This window comes from Bison bison, unplaced genomic scaffold, assembly GCF_000754665.1.
Source record: "Bison bison bison isolate TAMUID 2011002044 unplaced genomic scaffold, Bison_UMD1.0 scf7180017864068, whole genome shotgun sequence".
Lineage (NCBI taxonomy): Eukaryota > Metazoa > Chordata > Mammalia > Artiodactyla > Bovidae > Bison > Bison bison.
The window spans coordinates 12,696,271-12,708,534 of NW_011494640.1; the positions used below are offsets into that span (position 1 = coordinate 12,696,271).

Here is a 12,264-nt window from a genome sequence, read left to right on the forward strand (position 1 = left end):
AAACCCATTTCCTGATGGTGGAAAGAAAAATGCATTCCAAGATCTTCATTTAGAGATTTTAAAAGACATAGTTAATAAAATTTCTGTCACCATTGAAAGGAGATATTACAACTCTTTAAAATAATTAAAATTGAAAGAAATAAGTGTTTATCCTTATCTTCCCTGTAAGAAAGGAATTGTAGGGTAAGCGATGGCCATAGATGATAGGAAAAATTATTCCTGGTGTGAATTCTAGCTAATGTGTGAAGAAAGAATGAGACAATATGAAAATTACCATTTTGTAGTCCCAAATAAAAGTTAATCTAGTCAAGGATCATTAACAGAGACTAGGTGAAAGATCATTGGTCAATGAGGAACTTTTATCTGCACCCATGTCAATTACCAGCCCTCACATTACTTCTTACCTGGACCCACTGACCACTCTTAGACACTAATAATGGGACAACTGGACATTACATGGATCTGACATAATGTGACATGAGCACCCAGCAACACCTTGGAATAGGACTGGCAAAAACACTTCACCTAAATCTCATCAAGGTTTTAGCTCCAACTTCCCTTTTAGAAGAAATACAGAGACTGATGCTGAAGCTACAATACTTTGGCCACCTGATGTGAAGAGCTGATTCATTGGAAAAGATCCTGATGATGGGATTGAAGGCAGGAGGAGAAGGAGATGACAGAGGATGAAATGGTTGGATGGCATCACAGACTCAATGGACATGGGTTTGAGCAAACTCTGGGAGATGGTTAAGTTTAGGGAAGCCTGGCAGGCTGCAATCCATGGGGTTGAAAACAGTTGGACACAACTAAGCAACTGAACAACAATAGATAATTGAGGAACAAGTTAGCCCTCCAAAATAGCAGAGGAATCCTGAAGGTATCTTGCAGAACAGATAACCTGGCTCCTTGGAGGCATAGTAATTGTTGAAGGTCACAAGGTGAGTGGTAGAGCTCCACATACCACATGTGAGTGGATTGGACATGGCCCACCACTCCTAATTTGAGTCAGACTACAGTGGCTTGACAGACTATTTTTTTTTTTAACTTTTTATTTTGTATTGGGGTAGCTGATTAACAATGTTGTGAGTTTCAGGTGAACAGCGAAGGGACTTCGCCATATACACACTTGTATCCATTCTCCCCCAAACTCCCCATCCAGGCTGTCACATAACACTGAGCAGAGTTCCTTCCATGTGCTATACAGTAGGACCTTGTTGCTTGTCCATTTTAAACATAGCAGTGTGTACATGTCCACCCCAAACTCCCTAATTATGCTTTCGCCCTATGGTTCCATCTTCACCCAGCCCCTCCCCATAACCAAGTAACCAAACCATAAGCCTCCCTTCTCCATTTTCCCTCCCTTCTCCACTTGATAGGTTTCTAGAGATTTGGTCATCCTCTTTCCTACAGCAAGGGACACACAACTACAAATAGAGATTCCTCTTATAAATGTGAATATTACTTACAAAAGGGTAACTCCTGCTGGGTTTTCAGAGTTTTTTGTTTTGTCTGTTTTGTTTGGTGCTTTTTAGAAAATAACCAGCTTCAAATAATTAATAAACCAAAGAAACATATTTTAGAGTGACAAATTCTGCTTACCTATGGATGGCAATACAGACCTTTCTCAAGTAGCCACAGACATACACAGATACAAGCATCAGCAAGGGCCATGGAAGGAAAAGACAGCAGGCTATCAGAGATGTGCTGACTGGTGAGTGAGGTCAGTCTCCAGGTTCAAGACGTTAAACTGGACAGCAGAATGGTTAAAGCAGGAAGTCTGGGTAGAGTATTCAGGTTTGCCCCCAGCTCCTCCACCACCTACTAACCCGTGAACAATTCACTCGACCTCTTGGTTCCTTCATCTGTACAATGAGTGCAAGAAGGCACAGTCCTTACCTCAAAGGGCTGTGGTAAAGATTACATGGTTAACAGCGTATGGTGATTAGCACTGTAGAGGTAGGCGGCACGTGCCCATTTGTAGTTGGCAGAGAGCACCTGGCACACCCCAAGGCCTTGATAAGTGTAGCTATTATCTCAATGGTACTTTGACCAAGAGCAAAACAAAATATAATGCTGTCCCAACAGTCTGGCCTAGGAGGACTTAATGAGCTAAGGCTTTCAATTTCCTCTTTTAGTAAACTCAAGCTGCACTTGGGAGAATTTATTAAAAAAAAAAAAAAAATCCCCATGGGCAGGTTCCATTCTGAAATAAATGAATTCAAAATTCTTAGGGAGAGACTATGGGCATCCTATTTTTTAAAGGAAGTTCTCCAGTCATTTTAATTGCAGCCTAGGTTGAGAACCATCGATCCAAGACATTCAAAATGTAAGAGGGTTCAAAACTGTAAACCTCTACAGTGCAATGAGTTATTACTGCTACTGCGGCCTCCAGTGCACAGCCCATGGTCTTCGAGCATACAAATAACTAGTCTTCTGAAGCGGCTGTGTGTGTTAGTCGCTCAGTCCTGTCTGAGCGGTTAGGTTCCCAATAATTCCTGTGCTCTCATACCACCCCCCTTTACCCTGACCCCCTCAACCCGTTTACTCCAACAGCAGAACAAATACCCGGAGGAAAGGCGCACAGGTAAGTCCCCTGCCCCATCTAGTGACTGGCTCCTGTGTATTCCTGCTGCTGCTGCTGCTAAGTCGCCTCAGTCGTGTCCGACTCTATGCGACCCCATAGACGGCAGCCCACCAGGCTCCCCAGTCCCTGGGATTCTCCAGGCAAGAACACTGGAGTGGGCTGCCATTTCCTTCTCCAATGCATGAAAGTGAAAAGTGAAAGTGAAGTCGCTCAGTCGTGTCCGACTCTTAGCGACCCCATGGATTGCAGCCTAACAGGCTCCTCCGTCCATGGGATTTTCCAAGCAAGAGTACTGGAGTGGGGTGCCATTGCCCTCTCCTGGGCTTAATTTAAGAGCCGGCTAGGACAACATTCTCCGGGGTTGAATTATTTACAGGCAGAGGCCACCCAGCCCAACTAGTGCATGGTGCATCCGCAACAAGGTACCTTTCCGCATCCCGGAAACCTTCAACACGGAGAAGCTAACCAAGATATTTGTCCTTAGGGTGGAGAGAAGGAAGGGATCAGGTTTCAGATCCTTGGGCATTGAGTCCATTTCCGAACCCGTAATTCAATAAACGAGTTTGTCTACTTCGAGAGGCTTAAGTGCCATGTCTTCCAGCTTGCTTGGGTCGTGGTTCCATTTGGATGTATACATGTGTCAAAACCCATCGAGCCGTAAATCTGGGCCTTTTACTTGGGGTAAAGGTACGCCTCGATTTTTAAAAACAGCACTGGGGAAAATTAAGTCGGAAATCAGTCGTTCGCTACGAGCTTCACGTGAAAGGATGAATCAAAGAGGGGAATCCCAAATTAGTTACCCACGCCCCGTGTGATCTGACAGATTAGGCTTACAAAGGGAGTGGGGCTGGAGAGTCTAAGAACGTCCCTGGAGTTTCCGACAACGACGGTCCGGAAAGGAGCAGACGGAGCCCCAAGCACCGCGCGGTTTCGCCTGGATCTTGCGCGGCCAGGCGTCCTTACCGAACAGCAGGAAGGACAGCAACCAATGCAGCACCGCAGCCGTCTGCAGCCGCCGCGCCAGCGGGATGTTGAGTGGCGCAAACTCGACCTTCATGACCCGGCCGTGGCGAGCGAGGGCGGCGCTGAGCGCGGTAGCCTGGGACCTCGTTGCTCCGCTGCGCCTGCAAAGTGTGAGCGGCCGCCCGGGCCAGCACCTGGCTCCCGAGCGCAGAGGAGGCAGCGACCGCCCGGGACTGGCGCGGACTGGACTTGGTCTTGGGTGGGAGGGCCCGCCGGGGCTGAGGCTGGGGGCTACCAATCACGAGCGCCGGGGCTCGGGAGCAACTGCGGCGCCCGGAGCGCATTGGCTGACTCGCCAGGGCGCCGTAGAGAGAGCGCAACGCTGGGCACAAGGGTCGGCAAGCGGGGTCAGCTGGCAACCTGCCCAAGCCCGGCAACTCGGGTTCCTGCAATTAGCCTAGAAACCCGGGGATCTCCGCCGAACCCTGGCCGTTGTTCAGAGATCGATTACTGTGCGTCCGGCTTCAGCATCCGCCCTTAAACCCACCTCTTCCTCCTAAAGTGTCTGCAGCTGGAGAAGGGTTAGGCTCTCCCACCAGCTGGAGGTAGGAGCAAGCGTTAGCTTCTCTGGAGCTCGGTACCCATCTGTTTATTGGTCTGTGTCCCCCACACCACTCCCAAACTCTGGGGGACTCCTCAGCTTTGTGTCTCAGATTCCTACACCTATCCTGGAAACCTTTCGCTTACTCATTCATTGGACATTTATTGAATACCTATCACTTGCCGGGAACAAATCTGGGCGCTGAGGATACATACACTAGCTCATTCATCAATTCTGCTCTCAGTACAAATTGAGATTGGAGGGTGGGGGTGGGGAGGGGAGAGAAACAAGAAAAATTAACCACACCATTGGGTGTGTAATTGCAAAGTGAAACCCTACTGTGAATGAATGAGAATGTTCTAGGACTTAGACTGGAGGGTCAGTCTCAGAAGAAGTGACCTTGAATTTAATTATAAAGGTGAATCTAACTCAAGCAAAGGGAAGCACATGTGCAAAGGTCCTGTGGCTGAAACTAAAGTACATAAATATACTTCATTTACTTCATACATTCAAATATAATGGGAACTCAGAGAACAGGGAGATTGTAGTGAAATGATGCAAAAACAGTGGCCACGAATCAGATCCTTGCAGGCTGTGTTTAGGGTTCAAGTCTTTACCCTAAGATTTGCCACGGAAGGATTCCGTTTATGATATGCTAAATAAATGGAGTGATTCTAAATTGTGCCTCGGGCTTCCCTTGTGGCTCAGCGGTAGAGAATCTGCCTGCCAATACAGGAGACACAGGTTGGATCCCTGGGTTGGGAAGATCCCCTGGAGAAGGAAAGGGCAACCCATTCCAGTATTCTTGCCTGGGAAATCCCATGGAGAGAAGAGCCTGGTGGGCTGTAGTCCATAGGGTTGCAAAAGAGTCAGACACAACTTTGCAACTAAATAACAGATTGTGCCTCATCCTATGAGCACACACTACATTTTCTTTATAATTCTTACTGTAGAGTTGACCAACACCAAGTGGGAGGTAGCTGTCAAGTCATTGCTAGAGGGAGTTTGGAACAGGGCAAATCAACATAGTTGACTACCAATCCCCCCACCATGCCCCTTTCTCCTTCAACATTTTAATAGAAAGTTGGATAAAAACAACAACACCTGAGTAGTTCAGGGGAGTAGTTTGTGACTTTTTGTATGCAAAACTTGCTGGGTTTTTTTTTTTTTTTTTCCTAATTGAGAAATCACTTTTTTTTTTTTCGGCCCCATTTTCTTTATTTCAAGCCACAGGTCTACTTGGAGGGTCATGCAGCAAGTGGCTTGTAAATAAAATCAGAGTCTATGAATAGCGTCAGCACATTAAGAGACAGAATCACTGAATTCTCTCCTTAGGTCAAGATCTTTGGGATCCAGGAGTTGGTATTATTTATGGCACACCTGAGAGGTACCTGGCTCCGATTAACATTACCATGCTACTCACTACAAAAAAGCCCAAGGGTAGACTACTGAAGATGCCAGTGTCACCATTTTCTGAAGACTTAGTGGTAGCCCAATCCATGGACTTCATTACAGCTTTCTTCCATGTGGAATAACGAATTTCGCTCTCCTTGGCGTTGATCTGAGGTTCAAACCGCTCCATCGTGACAGCTGACAAATCCTCAGGCTCGAGACTCCACACGCCGACCCCTTCTGCAGCCCCTGCTGCCATGGCAGCTCCCAAGGCAGTCGTTTCCGGCATCGAGGGCTTCACTACAGGGATATACAGAATGTCGGCTTGCAGTTGCATCAAAATTTTGTTGTTGGTCATCCCTCCGTCCACCTGCAAATGACTGAGTGGAATTCCACAGTCGCGGTTCATGGCGTCCAGAATTTCTCGGGTTTGGAAACAAACAGCCTCTAGTGCAGCAAAAGCAATATGGCATTTATTGGTGAACTGAGTGAGCCCACAGATGATCCCTCTGGCACTGGGCTCCCAATAAGGGGCATATAGGCCTGAAAAGGCTGGGACGAAATAGCAACCATAAGAGGTACCTACTTCATTAGCAAGTTTTTCAATTTCCTCTGAGGTCTTTATAATTCCAAGATTGTCCCTTAGCCAGCGAACAACAGCACCAGCTATAGCTACCGAACCTTCTAGTGCGTAATATACTGGTTTGTCTCTGCCGAGCTTGTAAGCCACTGTGGTCAGAAGGCCATGTTCAGAAAATACACACTTATGGCCTGTATTGCATAGTAAGAAACAGCCTGTCCCATACGTGTTTTTGGCTTGTCCATCCTGGAAGCACAGTTGTCCCACCAATGCAGCAGACTGGTCCCCCAGACACCCCGATATGGGCACACCTTCCAAAGACCCAGCTTTCATTAGGCCATAGATCTCAGAAGAACTCCGGATATTTGGGAGAATTTTCATTGGAACTTCAAAAAACTCACAGAGCTCTTTATCCCATTCCAAAGAGTGAATGTTGAAAAGCATCGTCCTGCTTGCATTTGTTACATCTGTACAATGGACACCTCCACGGGCTCCTCCTGTCAAGCTCCAAATAAGCCATGAATCAATGGTCCCAAAAAGCGCTCTATCTTCTTCAACTGCCTTTTGAACTTTTCTCACGTTGTCAAGAAGCCAACGAAGTTTCACTGCGCTGAAGTAAGTGCTCAGTGGAAGGCCCGTCTTGGTCTTGACAAAGTTGTTATTTACTGGAATGCTTTTACTAAGACTCTCAACGGTAGACTGGGTTCTCAGATCGAGCCACACCACAGCATTGTATAGAGGTTCTCCAGTTAATTTGTCCCAGACTACAGTGGTTTCCCTCTGGTTACTGACACCAATAGCTTTTATGTTGGAAATATCAATATTGAGCTGTCCAAGTTTTTCACACGTTTTCTCTATACACTCATACACGGACAGCAGGATTTCCTTAGGGTCTTGTTCCACCCATCCTTCTTTAGGAAACTCTTGTTTTATTTCCACTTGATGATGACTAAGTAGTTCGGCTGTTTTTGAATTGAAAACCAAAAAGCGCGTCGAGCTGGTGCCCTGGTCCACTGCTCCCACCAACGGCCCCAAAACTGCTTTCTTCGTGGCTGCCATGAAACTAGCTTCGGTCGGTGGGCGGGCGAACGCGTCCCGTTTCCCAGGTGACGGCGGCGGGGGAGGGGAGGACGGCGAGCCCAGAGGGCCAAGCGGCGCGCAGCCTCAGAACGCATTATCTGCACCAAGCTTCTCGCCCCGCCCCTTCCACTTCTAGACTTTGGACCTCCCACCACTGCTACTGGGAATGTTGAGTATACGCCATGTCACACATTCTGCAAAGCCCTTTGCCAAACAGAGCGCATCGTAAAGCAACCCTGTGAAATTAGCTCATTTGTCAGTTAATGAAGGCCAGGGTCAAGGTCAAGCAACTAGCAGAGTGACAATTCAGCTTTGTTTACAACGTAGAGAGGAGAGTCCTCCCTTCTTCAGTTGACCCAAACGTGAAACAAGTATTTATGCAGTACCTGCTTGGCACCAGGCATAGCCCTCGGTCCTGATAACCCAAAGGTGAATTAAGACAGGGTCACTGAGACTGAGAATTCACACGCATTCATTCATTGACTATTTATGAAAAGGCGTCCAGGTGCTAAACACTAGGTGGGGGTACGGGGATGGGCTGAATAAGAGGGGGTGAATAAGAAAGATCTCTGACTTCATAGGGCTCAGAGTCTAGTGAGAGAAACAAAATAAGCCAAATGTGTGCTAGTGCCCTGAAAGATACAAACAAGTTCTAGTGATAGAGGATGAACACCTAATTATTTTTTAAATCAATTTATTTAATTGGAGGCTAATTACTTTCCAATATTGTGGTGGGTTTTGCCATACATTGACATGAATCAGCCACGGGTGTACATGTGTCCCCCATCCTGAATGCTCCCTCCACCTCCCTCCCCATCCCACCTCCCTCCCCATCCCACCTCCCTCCACATCCCATCCCTCAGAGTTGTCCCAGTGCACTGGCTTTGACGCCCTGTTTCATACATTGAAATTGGACTGCTTCTTTCACATATGGTAATATACATGTTTCAGTGCTATTTTCTCAAATCATCCCACCTTTGCCTTCTCCCACAGAGTCCAGAAGTCTGTTCTTTACATCCGTGTCTCTTTTGCTGTCTTGCATATAGCGTTGTGGTTACCATCTTTAACACCTAATTATTAATAGAAGAGATTGGAAGTAACAAGAGTGGAAGTATGGAGACCCTAAGGAGGCTTATGTGAGAATAGAGGATGCTGGGTTGGCCTACTGTGTTAGCAAATAGAGATGGATTTGACATAAGCTTGACAGATATAAAGACTGACAGGTTAATTGGATTCACAATATATTGGTGGGTAAGACAAGCGGGTTACCCAGAATTCCTATTCCTAGTCATTTGGAGTTCACTCTCCTGAATTATGCTCTTGTCACTTTCCCGGAGCCCTCAGCAGGTAGAAAAGAACTGTCATATCCCACCACAACTCATTTGAGCAAAGTAGGGACCCATGAAGTTCTATCACAACTTTAATTAGCAAATAAATCATTCATTCACTTGTTTAACATTCAACACACTTATTTTGTACATATTGTGTACATATTGTGTCCCAGGTTATTGGAGTTAAATGGTGAGAAAGTTTTAATTCATCAAGCTATTCAAAACAACTTTTCTGTATGAGTTTTGTTGATCTCTAGAAATAAAACTCGGAGAAAGCAATGGCACCCCACTCCAGTACTCTTGCCTGGAAGATCCCATGGACGGAGGAGCCTGGTAGGCTGCAGTCCATGGGGTCGCTGAGAGTCGGACATGACTGAGCGACTTCACTTTCACTTTTCACTTTCATGCATTGGAGAAGGAAATGGCAACCCACTCCAGTGTTCTTGCCTGGAGAATCCCAGGGATGGAGGAGCCTGGTGGGCTGCCGTCTATGGGGTCGCACAGAGTCGGACATGACTGAAGTGACTTAGCAGCAGAAATAAAACTAATAGGAAAGCATGAACCTTAGACATTATCTTTCTAAACTATGCATTTTGTGGAGTAGGGAGATTAGGGCAGAGAAGCTGATTTGTCTGTGGCACCCCAGCTAGTTACTGGCAAGGAGTAGACCAGATGTCTTTATGACTGCACTAAAACAGATGAGAAGTGATGTCCTGTAGGATCATGGGTTTCAAGCTTTGACTTTAGCAGGGGTTTTTTCTTTTAAATCTTCAAATAACTCCAATTTATAAAAGAAATCAAAGTGAAACTGCTCTTATTGGAAATGAACAGGGACCCTGACTGCCACTTTGTCAGTATCTTCCTCCTTCCCAAGGTAACTGTATCTTTAGCAAAATGAAACTAGTATCATCAAATAATTACAGAACTGAAACCATTCAGTGTCATTTTCAGGGGCTCCAAAGAGTTCTAGTACCACAGTCCTTTATGTCTCCGCACAGAAAGAATTCAGCGAGAGGCAAAGTGATGGATAAGATGGATATTAGAATAGGATGCTTGTGAGGCTTACAAGCAGGTAGGAGAGGAGGGATGCCACACCCCCCAGAACTTTATGGGCTACAGTTTTATAATCAAAAGAAAAGTGAGGAGGGGGAGAAGAACTTCTTTGTCTTTCTTGAGTAGGCATCATGCTTCCATCATCATTTCCTCCTCCAGGCTGAGAAGGGGAGTTTTGGTGTCTCTACCTGTCAAGCTAGGTTCACAGATGATTGTTTTTAATATGTACAGATAGTGTGTTCTAACTTACTGAGCTCACTGGGCAGGATGCGGGTCTCGTGCCACCATTGTTTTATTGTTTGGGGGCATATCTCGTGTTTCTCTTGCATGGTCTTGTTGTTGATCAACTCTGCTTGATTTTGTACTTAAGCAAACCTGCTTTATCTTTTTTTTTCTTTAATAATTTTCTTTATTTATTTTTGGCTGTGCTGGGTCTCCGTTGCTGTGAAGGCTTTTTCCCTAGTTGCAGTGAGCGGGAGCTACTCTCTAGTCATGGTGTGCTGTCTTCTCATTTTTGTGGTTTCTCTTGTTGGGAAGCACAGTCTTAGTTGCTCTGAGGCATGTGGGATCTTCCTGGACCAGGGATTCAACCCATGTCTCCTGCATTGGCCTTTGTATTCTTTACTGCTGAGCCACCACAGAAGCCCAAACATACTTTCTTGAGTAATTATTAACTTAGAGGAGTCTCCCACACTCTTCCTGTTTTACAGTACCCAAATGGGATTAACTATTTAATCACCTACTTTGTCCCATTAGAATCTCTGAGGGACTGGCAAAATGGGTTGAAAACCACTTTGTGCTTGTGTGTGTGTGTGTGTGTGTGTGGTGGTGGGGTGGTAGTTTTGGGTCATTTAATATTTGGAGAAATACACAGCTTAAACAGGGGTGCAGTTAAGTAACTGTATGTGATGTATCAACTTGACTTAGTGCTGACCAGGGTCTGTCATTGTCGTGCACGTGCGCTCAATCATATCTGACTCTTTGAGACCTTATGGACTGTAGTCTGCCAGGCTTCTGTGTCCAAGGGATTCACCAGGCAAGAATACTGGAGTGGGTTGCCATTTCCTTCTCCAAGGGATCTTCCTGACCCAGGGGTCAAACCTGCATCTCTTGCATCTCCTGCACTGGCAGGAGGATTCTTTACCATTGAACCAGTATCTCACCAGGTACTGGGCTACATGCTTCATATGCTGTGTTTGCTTTAAGCCTCATAACGGCTCTCCAGGGTAATACTATTATTCCTTTTACCAGTAAAGAAAGTGAGGCTAGAGGTCAAACTAATTGTTCACCTAGTAGGTAGTAGAAGTGAGTTTCTGTTGTTTGAAAATGGGTTTGTCTGTTTCTAGAGCCTGAGCAAATAACTACCATACTAGGCTCCTCCTCAAATGATATCACAAGGAAGGAAGGGAATGTTGTTGAAACCAAGGAATAAGTCACTGAAGAGCAAGTGGAAGAATGCAGAGGGCCAAATTTGTCATAATTTGGGTTAGGGTTAGTTATTCATTCAGCCAATAGTTATTTGCCAGTCATATTCTATGTGTTTGGCATTGGGTATATATGAGTGAATAAAACGTGCATAACTTTTCAATAATTCAACAAAAATTTATAAAGCAGCTTTGCCACGGTAAATCCTGAGGTGGCCATTGTGTTGGAAATCAGCTGTCCAACTTGAAGATCTGAGATTCCAGCAACCAAGTGTGGCTCCTCTTTCCAGGTCTTCTCTTTAATTAAGGAATGAGAAGGTGACAGTTCAGATTGCATCATAGGTTACAAAAGTCTACCCTTGGGAATGAGTAACTAAAAATCACTTCTTTGTTTTGTTTCCTGTGCATTTGACAATAGCTAACTTCTACTAGCAAGAAAATTTTGAAAAGACCCTGATGCTGGAAAAGATTGAGGGCAGGAGGAGAAGGGGACGACAGAGGATGAGATGGTTGGATGGCAGCACCTACTCAATGGACATGGACTCCGGGAGCTGGTGATGGACAGGGAGGCCTGGTGTGCTGCAGTTTATGGGGTCGCAAAGAGTCGGACATGACTGAGCGACTAAACTGAACTGAACTAGCAAGAAGATGCAATGTTTTTCTATAACATGACATTTTACTATAATTTATGTTAAAATGTTCCTATTATTAGGAAAGGAAACTGCATTTTCTCTAGAGTCATTGAGAGTCATTAAAGTGGACAGTTTAGCTCACTGTTCTGGTTTTCATAAAGTACATTCATCATAAAGGTAAATATTTCTCTCTCATTCACACACAGAGTACACACAAGAAACTCAGCTATCACAGTTATTCACTGAGAGTGACCAGCTCGGGTTAAAGTCAAACAGAGGACCATCACTATGGCAATTTCAATGGAATGTCCTTTAAGCAGTTATATTTTCAATACTCTTTTGAACGAAGTTCAAGAAACTTGCTTAGGACCCTCTGTTTTTTTTTTTTTTTTATTATCTTTTCGATGAATTATTTTATCAGTCCAACAGGACTGGAATGTGTTTGTTCTGAGCAAAGTTTCAGGAGTCTTGCCCAAGAGAGTGAAACTTTGTAGCCACCCCATGATAATGTTGCAAAGGTTTCCTTTCTCTGTATTTTCTTTTGCTATAGGCACATACAAGTTCTCAGGTGGTGCTAGTGGTAAAGAACCTGCCTGCCAATGCAGGAGATGTAAGAGATGT

The 12,264-nt window shown here is 45.2% G+C and overlaps 2 protein-coding genes across 3 annotated transcripts in view; both read right to left on the minus strand.

Annotated features, from left to right (window-relative positions):
• The window catches only part of MOGAT1 (monoacylglycerol O-acyltransferase 1), a 30,211-nt gene extending 26,182 nt beyond the window's left edge, over positions 1-4,029 (minus strand). Inside the window, exon 1 of one of the 2 annotated variants that reach the window (XM_010837070.1) lies at positions 3,551-4,029. In XM_010837070.1, the coding sequence (XP_010835372.1) occupies positions 3,551-3,644 (94 nt within the window). In that variant the 5' untranslated portion in view covers positions 3,645-4,029. The remainder of the gene's footprint in view (positions 1-3,550) is intronic. The other variant, XM_010837069.1, reaches the window with a different exon arrangement.
• A 1,325-nt stretch (positions 4,030-5,354) lies between these two features.
• On the minus strand, positions 5,355-7,185 carry LOC104986471 (glycerol kinase). Its single transcript, XM_010837071.1, has one exon. The coding sequence runs from the start codon at positions 7,180-7,182 to the stop codon at positions 5,521-5,523; it is 1,662 nt and encodes a 553-aa protein (XP_010835373.1). The 5' UTR covers positions 7,183-7,185; the 3' UTR covers positions 5,355-5,520.
• Positions 7,186-12,264: the final 5,079 nt, after the last annotated feature.

What these genes read in the sequence shown, in the direction of transcription:
- LOC104986471 (XM_010837071.1), bottom strand. Translation starts at nt 7,182, where the DNA reads ATGGCAGCCACGAAGAAAGCAGTTTTGGGGCCGTTGGTGGGAGCAGTG.